The 9,765-nt window shown below is 33.9% G+C and overlaps 2 protein-coding genes across 2 annotated transcripts; both read left to right on the top strand.

The window, feature by feature from the left end:
• The first annotated feature begins 2,167 nt into the window (after positions 1-2,167).
• On the top strand, positions 2,168-2,986 carry LOC140448970 (uncharacterized). Its single transcript, XM_072542112.1, has one exon. The coding sequence runs from the start codon at positions 2,168-2,170 to the stop codon at positions 2,984-2,986; it is 819 nt and encodes a 272-aa protein (XP_072398213.1).
• A 174-nt stretch (positions 2,987-3,160) lies between these two features.
• Positions 3,161-9,124, top strand: LOC140448969 (uncharacterized). Its single transcript, XM_072542111.1, has 2 exons — positions 3,161-3,453; positions 8,827-9,124. Exons 1-2 carry the CDS (start codon positions 3,161-3,163, stop codon positions 9,122-9,124), a joined length of 591 nt encoding a protein of 196 aa, XP_072398212.1.
• Positions 9,125-9,765: the final 641 nt, after the last annotated feature.

Here is a 9,765-nt window from a genome sequence, read left to right as displayed (position 1 = left end):
ATCAAGATCTTGTCACGTTTTAATCATCGTCTCAACAAGCTCCTTTGGATACTTAGATTTCGACGGTTTCTCATTAGTATTTATGGAACAAATCGAAGCCACGGGAACACACTGTCCGATCAAAGTTCTTTTACCTAACTTAATAGCAGTTCCCTTTAAATTCACTCTTCCACTCTTCTCACTTCCACTCGAACGTCGACAAGAAGCAGACCATCCAGAGAGACTTGAAAATGGCAAGTGAGATCTTGCCGAAACGTCGTCAAAATGGTTTTTATCAAAACCAACAACATTTAACGCGGAGTCAAACCTGGAATACCATTGATATAATATATATATATATATATATATATATATATATATATATATATATATATATATATATATATATATATATATATATATATATATATATAGGTTTCAAAACGTCTTGCGTCGTTGTCCGATGCCTAATTTCCACGAATTTCTATCATTCCATTGTTCTTCGGTCAAGTCTCGGGAGCTCATTGCCTTTGTTATTCCCTCCTTTCATGTTCTTTTTGGTCTTCCTCGTTTCTTACGATTTGGTGGTATCCGTTTCATGGCGATTTTTGGTAGTCTTGTTTCTGGCATTCTTTGAACATGGCCATACCATATAAGTTGTTTCCTTTCTATTTCTGTTGCCAGTGATCCATCTACCCCCATCTGATTCCTTATTTCATCGTTTCTAATTCTGTCTGCCCTAGATATTCGAAGTGATCGTCTAAATACATCCATTTCTGTTGTTTCGAGTTTTCTTTTATTGCTTTCTGTTAGTCTCCATGTCTCTGTACCATAGGTTAAGCTGGTTTTTATGAGATTTAAAATATATATTCTACAAATTACTACGTCATTCGCTGTGCCAGAATTCACGTTGGCGCCCCGCTGCAGGTATACAAAGAGTTCTTTCCATGTGCTCACAGAATAATTTTGATACTAAGAAAGACATTATTGTTTCGCATAAAATAAAAATTCTAATATTAATCCGTTTAAGAAATTCTTTGTAATAATTAGTTTTAAGAATTAAAAACATTTATAATACTTTTAATATTTTTACACATCGTAAATATTATACTTACTGATTTCACAGTGCCTCCATATACTTAACCATTTTATATATACTACACATATTCTACAACACATTTAAATATTCATTTATTTATATTTTTATTGATTTGTTTGTACTGTATTGTTTTTCTTTCAGGGCGCTTATAAAATGTGTGCTTTATCTAAAGCGGTAGTGCTTTCGCAGTGAATTTAAGGCGTTTTTAGTGGTTGCATATCATACTTGTTTGGATTTAAAACCTATATTTAATAATGGAGGCACTGAAAAAACAACGAGCAACGGCAAAGTCGGTTTTAACGCGAGCATATAATTGGTGTGATCAGTTTGTAGATTCTCAGTTAACTATAATAGAATTACAATTAAGAGAAGAATCACTAATTAAACATTTTGAACGTTATAATGTTATACAAGATAACAGAACAAGCCACTGACGATGCCGATGCTCTTGAAAATCGTGATCTTATGGAAAAACACTATTTTAAATATTTAACTTTATTACGCGAAAAGTGCAAATCTCTCGTAGAGTCAAATCTACTCAGTCTTGCCACTCAAACTCCCACTGTTACACAAACCACGCCTACTAATGTAAAACTACCCCAATTATCACTTTAAATCTTCTCAGGCAACTACGATGAATGGATATCATTTTATCAACTCTTTACCTCTCCAATATCATTGACAACCCCTCTCTGACAAATATATAACGGTTTATATATCTGAAATCTTCTCTAAAAAATAAAGCTCTCGCCTTAATTGACTCTCTTAAATTAACCCACGAAAACTTTACCATTGCTTTTGACCTCTTGGAAAAACGATACTCTAATAACTTGAATATAATCAACGCACACTTAAAATCTATTTTGGACTACCCCACTCTCACTAAGGTTAATGCTCAAACACTCAGAGACTTCGTAACTACAATAAGAAAACACATACAATCCTTAAAAAACTTCTGGAAATAACATTCACCCCGAGTCTGTCATAGCGGTATCTCCAGATACCACAGGTAACTTTACATTCTCCGCTAAACCTTGTAATGTTTTATTAGCAACAATTAAAATATCTATTTAATCAAAATCAGGACATATGATAACAGCCAAGGCACTTCTCAATAATGCTAGTCAAAGTAGCTTTATATCAAGGAATCTTTTCGAAAAAATTAGCTGTAAAACCCACCAACAAAAACTTCAAATTTCTGGAATTGCCCAGAGCTCAGTCATGTCTAACATAATGCCAAACCTTACAATTTTCTCGAATAATAATAAAAGCAATAGACTTAACATGTCTTGTTACGTACTCGATAAAATAACTATCCCACTACCGCAGACACACATACCCCTAGAATTGCTCGAAATACCACACAACATTTCCTTAGCCGACAATGAGTTCTTTTCAACTTCAAGCGTTGACATTTTGATAGGTGCTGACAAATACTACGAACTCGTTACCGATGGCATCGTAAGATTAGGAAAAAATCTCCCTGTACTTCAAAACACCTTTTTTGGTTGGATTGTCGCTGGTAGTGTACCTTATAATCATCTACAAAATAAAAGAGTATCGTTATTTACTCAAACTTCTAATGTTATCTCCGAAAACCCTTCTACCCTTAACTCGCTTCTTCCCAAATTCTGGGAAATGAAGAAAATACCCACTAAAAAACTTCTCACCCCGACTAAAGAAATTGCTAAACTTGACTTCAGGAAAAACTTTTTATTTTATTCCTTTCAGGAAAAAATTTTAGAAAACGGACGATTCCAAGTCAATCTTCCCCTTAAATGCCCCTTAGAGCATACCAAACTAGGTGACGCTTTCCTTATCGCTAAAAAACGATTAGAAGGCTTAGAAAAGAAATTCCAATTAAATCACACTTTAGTTCTTGAATACACAAGGTTTATCGATGAATAGATTACACTTAATAAGGCACGATATATCTAACTCACGCTATACATTAATTTTACATTAACACAATAATATTTTTTGCCCAATCATTGCGTGATAAAAGAGAGCAGTACTAGCACTCGATTACGAGTTATTTTTGATGGATCTTGTATATCTTCTTCTAGAACCTCTTTAAATGACATGATGCTCACAGGTCCACAAGAACAACCTGATCTATTTGACATTCTTTGCCGTTTTAGAATACCCCAATTTGTTTGCTATCAGGCTATCAAAGAGCTTACATCCACTAATATACAAAAATACCCCCTCGCTTGTGAAGCCTTTCTTACACAAACTTACGTAGACGACATCCTCTGTGGTGCCGAAACTGAAGCTGACCTAGAAAACACATATCACGAATTAAATACCGTTCTAGGCTTGCATTTCAACTCACAAATGGGTTTCCAATTCAACAAGGTTCACCGAAAAATATTGTAATAATGAGCAACATACCTCATATGATATCCAAATCAAAAATGCCTCTAATAAAGTTTTAGGACTTCCATGGAACCCTTCTCCAGACACACTCTCAATTTCAGTACATGAAGCCCTAACTGACACTCACGTTACGAAAAGAATTGTCTTATCCACTCTAGCTAAAATGTATGGCCCCTTAGGGTTGATAACTCCTGTGATTCTACATGGAAAGTTTAAGAAACTTGTCCTCGAAATGAATTGACTGGGACGATATCTATCCTCCCTCTTTGGAAAAAGAATGGACAACCTCTGTAAATAATATACCTCACTTAAAGTGCTTAAAAATCCCACGCTGTCTATTTCTTAATAAGAAAATCGCACACATACAATTTCATGGCTTTGCTGACAGCAGCGAAAAGGCTTATGCAGCATGCATTTACTTTCGTACTGTATACTCTGATAACACGGTTTCCTGCATACTGATTACAGGAAAATCCCGGGTAAGCCCTATTAGGACAACAACCCTACCTAGACTTGAACTCTGTGCCATGTTACTCTCCTCAATATTCACCAAAAGAATCATATCAATATACGAAAACAAACTGCCATTTTCTAGTGTCAATTTGTGGAGCGATTTAAGGATAGCACTATTGGATACTATCTCACGCATCCCGCTGGAATACCTTTGTTTCCAATCGAGTTGCTTAAATCACTGAATTGACAAATGCCTTTCACTGGCGTCACATAAAATCTCCAGAAAATGCTGCCGACTCCCCATCTCGAGGATTACTAGCCCAAAACATTTTAAAATTATATTTATGGTGGTCAGGTCCTTCATTTCTGCAAGACCCCAATCTAAATCTCGCTCATTTTAATGAAAAAATTAATGAATGCAACTTACAGACTTACAACTTACACAGATTTATTCACAATTCAAGATTCCCCACTAAAACTCTTACTGGTCCACTATCTGTAGATGAACTCCTAACGTCCACTAACTCAATTTGTAAAATTGTTCAACGCCAACACTTCAGTTCCGAATCACTGTCAAATAAAAACATGGTACAAACATGGTAATATCACTTAGCCCATTCATAAGTCACTCTGGTTTTTTATGTCTCGGAAAACATGCAGACATTCTAGAGTATCACAAAAACCCTATTTTACTTCCCTCTAAATAACATGCAGTCACTCTATTACTTTTGCACGAACATACTAGACTTGATCATGTCGGACCACAAGCCTTACTTTCCAATGTCAGACAAAGATTTTGGCCCTTGAATGGCCTCAGGAAAATTAAGAAAATTATTCGAAATTGCTCTACTTGCTTTAGATTTCGCGCACAACCTGCACAGCAAATCATGTCCGATTTACCAAAGGAAAGAGTTTCGACCTCACGCCCCTTTCAAAATGTTCGGACTGACTATGGTGGACCACTCATGATAAAAACATCTCGCCTTCGTAAGGCCCCTCTCACAAAATGTTATGTGGCACTTTTTATCTGTATGAGTACAAAAGCTGTCCATATTGAACTCGTATCCTATCTCTCTAGTAACTCTTTTTTACTAGAACTAAAACGTTTTATTGCTCGTAGAGGGAACCCCTCTGTTATATTTAGCGATAACGGTACCAATTTTACTGGTGCTAATAACTGTCTTCGTGAACTGTATGACTTCTTTAAAACCTCCAAAAATTTTACTTCAATCCAAAACTTTGCCTCAGAAAATCTAATAAAATGGAAGTGGATACCCCCTCATAGTCCTCATTGGGGAGGAATTTGGGAATCTGCCATAAAATCGACAAAATTTCATATTCGTCGAATATTAGGCAACGCCCACTTGACTTTTGAAAAATTAGCTACTGTTCTAATTTAAATAGAGGCTATATTAAATTCCAGACCAATTTGCCCTCTATCTAGCTACCCCGCCGATTTAAAATGGCTGACTCCGGGACATTTTCTTATAGGCTCTACATTCACTTCTTACCCTGAACAAGGAATCACTCACATACCTGAAAATCGACTAACCCTCTTTTAACGCTGTACTCAGCTTCAACAGCAGTTTTGGAAGAGATTTTATTTGGAATATTTAAATAGATTACAGGGACGGCCCAAGTGGTTTCGAGTTAAAGAAAATTTAAAAATAGATGATCTTGTTCTCTTGAAGGAGGATGAGACTCTCCCCTTAGGTAGGAATACTAGAAATATTTCCTGGCTTAGACGGAAAGGTCAGAGCTGTACGGATTCAAACCAGTGAAGGAGTCTTTATTAGGCCCATCACAAAGCTTTGTCCCTTACCTCAAGATTCTTAATTTTGATTGTTGTTTATTACTTTATTCTCTGTTCCTGCTTACTTTCTTGTTCATATATCATATGTCGTCTTCTGTATCTTCTTACGTTCCAACTTAACCATTAGATCTCATTCCTTTCTTATCTTTCTACCGCATTATTGAATGAGACATTCAACGGCCGGGGAGTATGTTCGGATTTAATCCAAACTGGCAACAGCGCTTCCACGTCCTACCCCTTGCTGCAATATCACCTGGGCCAAAATTTTACTTGCGAAAGATTGCATAGAATTCTTTCTCTTTTACGTTCAACCGTCCGAGAAGACACATCGCTCTTAAGTTCAACTGCCGCATCCAATCACGTGTTAACAATAACTGTAAGTGATAATATTTCTTATAAAAGCAACGAGCAAATAAATAATAATTACTATATTGTCTATCAACCAATTAAAGGTATACTATTTATAATTGAAATACATTTCTTCTGAGTAAGAGTAGTTTATTTAAATCCACATAGCAACAGACACTCAACATTAATAACACACACACATAAAATATAAAATAGTGGACAAAATACATTTTAAAATTTAGGTACAGATAGTAAAAATTTAGTTTGTCATCTTTTACTGGTGTGTTTTAACACTGGCACATAGAGAACAAAAAGAAAAAATCCTATGATTAAAAAGTAATTAGGTGTACTTAATATTATATTTCTTTTTAAGAAATACTAGAGGCCCATCTTAGGTGATTTTAATTTTTAAACCTGTCTTAATGGTATGCAACATGTTATGCATATAAGTGTAATTTGTGTGGGTACAGGTAGATATTAATTTTATTTTGGATGTTTTCCAGTAAGTAACAATAAATGTTGCTCAGTTTATCTGAGCAACATCTATAAAAAGTAAGAAACTAAATTTTTACTATCTGTACCTTAATTTTAAAGAATTTTAAAATGTATTTTGTCCACTATTTTATATTTTATGTGTGTGTTATTAATGTTGAGTGTCTATGCTTTTACAAATAATCTCAATGACTAGTAAGTTGCACTGAAGATTTGTGATATTTTATAAATATTTACATTTTTACAGTGTCTTGCAAAAGGAATAAAACCATTCCGAAAGCTAGACAAAAAGTCAAAAGAGTGTTTTATTAACATCCCGGCCAATTTTCTGACTGCAACCCTAATAAAATGTGTTGTTTGTTAATAATAATATATATATATATATATATATATATATAGAGCGAAAATATGTAGAAGAAGAACCGATACCAATATAGGGAGATTCTTTAACGAACTTAAAATGAAATGGAAAACCTAGCAATATTAAAATGGTTGTAGATGATAAAAAACAGTTTCTACTAAGAAAATGATTCGAAAAAGAGTAAGCAAAAGAGGACCTTAATAGAACAGTGTTTAAAATTGAAGAGTTAAAACTAATAATCAAAGCAAATCGTGTAGAGGAACAATTAACTTATCAGCTTAAGCAACCTGCTTGCGTTAGCGTTTATGTAATATTTTTTCATTGTGTGTTTAAATATACTAAAAACCATATTTTAAACTGATAATTATTTCTGGTAACTTTATAAAAATATTTGAAGTGCGCTCATGTGACGAATAATAACTTAATTTATTTATTATTTATCTTTTCTGCGGCAGCAGTAAACGATAATAATTTCGATTCAAAATTTGTTTACTATTAAATCAATTATTCATTTATTCAATGTGTACGTGTATGTGTAAACAGGAAGTACATACATCGGGTGACAAACAAAATTGTTCAAATATTTCCTGTGCCTATTTTACACCGGGACTTTTTAAGCAACGATGTAATTGTCAATTAAAAACACATTTTGTGTGCACTTTCGTGTGTTTTCCTGTTACAATTTTCTTCCACATAATGGAAAAAATAAATAAAATACTAAAGAGCCACACATGTAGGATTTACGGTTGGTGCCGTAGACGGGTTTTGACATAATAATAACATGAGTTGTAGGTACACATTACACTTACGCAATTTTCGTTTTATTTAACATAATATTTAAGGAAAACCTTTACCTGTTTCTATTTAGATACTAAAATTCTAATGTAAGACAAATAAAAATGTATTTTGCGGTTATTTGTATTTACCCTATTCATTATTTAATCAAATATTCATTATTTAAACCTGTATAATTAACATCTATATTTTTTGAAGAAAATGTGACCGATCAACAATTACGCTTTTGTGAATATTGAATATATATACCACATTGCTTGCTGTTTGACAGCAAGGAACCTTCTCTAACAATTTTACAAACGAATACAATTTTGTCTTTATACAGCGTAAATTTTCGAACTACTGCTTTTAGTTGTGGTATTCTATATAAATATAATCCCATTACACTTTTGGTTTAAGGGTTATTCCAAATAGCAACAACTGTCACTTGATTGACAATCGTAACATTACTCCCTCCTTTAGACTGGCAACCGTGTCAGTCCACTGTCTCCTATGGGTCCAACCGATGAAGATGTACAATCTTTATTTTTGTTCTTGGTTGTTTGATTCGGTAGACAACATCATTGATTCGGGTTACCGCGGAATACGGACCTTTCCATGACTTCTGTAGCTTTTCACATCGCCCCTTATAACGTACTGGATTATATAACCAAGCTTTCATCGTGACACTCTCCATTCTCTCCATGTTCTCGAACCTTCCCATGTACATCGTCAATTCTTTCAGATAAGTTTTGGGTGTAACTGTCGTTATATTCTTCACGGGGTTCAGGAATTCCAAATAATAGATTATCAGGAAACCGCAACTCTTTCCCAAATAAAAATGTCGCTAGTATTTCGTCTGTCGACTCATGAACGGAACTTCGATATGCAAGAAGGAGGAGCTGGGTATAGTTGTTCCAGTTATTTTAATATTCATTATCAACAATTCAAAGATGTTGAATTAAAATTTGACACAACGGGGAAAGATGATGAAGAAATAAAGAGAAGAATAACACAATCCAGAAAAACAATAGGTTGTCTAAACAGCGTACTGTAGAGTCATGAAATAGGAAAAAGAAGAAAATACAATATCTACGAATCTCTTATTAAAAGCAATCTATTGTACAGAGCAGAAACTTGGCGAATAACCGAAAACAACAGAAGAAAACTGGTGGCAGTAGAAATGAATGCTTTTAGAAGATCAGTAGGAGTGTCACGCAGAGAGAGAATACGTAATGATGAGATAAGACAGCGAATGGGGGTTGACGGCTCTCTAACAACAGACATAGAAAGAAAACAGCTGATATGGTACGGACACGTCCAGAGGATAGATAACTCAAGACTCAAGACTCAAGACAAAAATAATTATGCACTGGATACCACCAAACCGCCGAAAGAGAGAAAGACCCAAGAAATCTTAGATTGACGGAGTAACGAAGGCGATGAGCGCAAGAGATCTTAGAGAGGGCCAATGGGATGATAGAGTGTCATGCAAATTAGGCATCGGCCAACCTCGCAAGACGTTTTAAAACCGATATATATATATATATATATATATATATATATATATATATATATATATATATATATATATATATATATATATATATTGAAATGATATTGTTTAAAAAATTAATTTGTAAGTTATATACTAGATAATTTTAGATATAACAAGTATTTGGTTATTTTAAGAAGTTAAATACTAGAGAATTTAATAAAAATATATTTATGTGAGGGCATTTTTAATAAATTAGCATATAATAATTGTAAAAAGTTGTATTTTAATGTTGTAAATATATTTAAGTGAGCCATGTGCATAGGCAACCAACTATACAGTGAGTGATAGACAGATATACTTACTCTCCAAGTGACATTTTAGGAAATAATTGGGAATATAAAGTGGGGTTATAATAATATATTGTTTGAAATGTGTATTTTATTAAATTAGAGTGTTAGTTACTAATTTGAATGTTTATTCTGATCTGAAAAGCCTAAATGTCAACAAAATTATCAATGGAACATTAACGAATTCTCCAGAGTGCAGAGTGTGACCATTGTTTACGGTCG

Source organism: Diabrotica undecimpunctata, chromosome 8, assembly GCF_040954645.1.
Source record: "Diabrotica undecimpunctata isolate CICGRU chromosome 8, icDiaUnde3, whole genome shotgun sequence".
Lineage (NCBI taxonomy): Eukaryota > Metazoa > Arthropoda > Insecta > Coleoptera > Chrysomelidae > Diabrotica > Diabrotica undecimpunctata.
The sequence above is the reverse complement of the archived record's forward strand: the minus strand, read 5'-3'. Positions and strand labels throughout refer to the sequence as shown.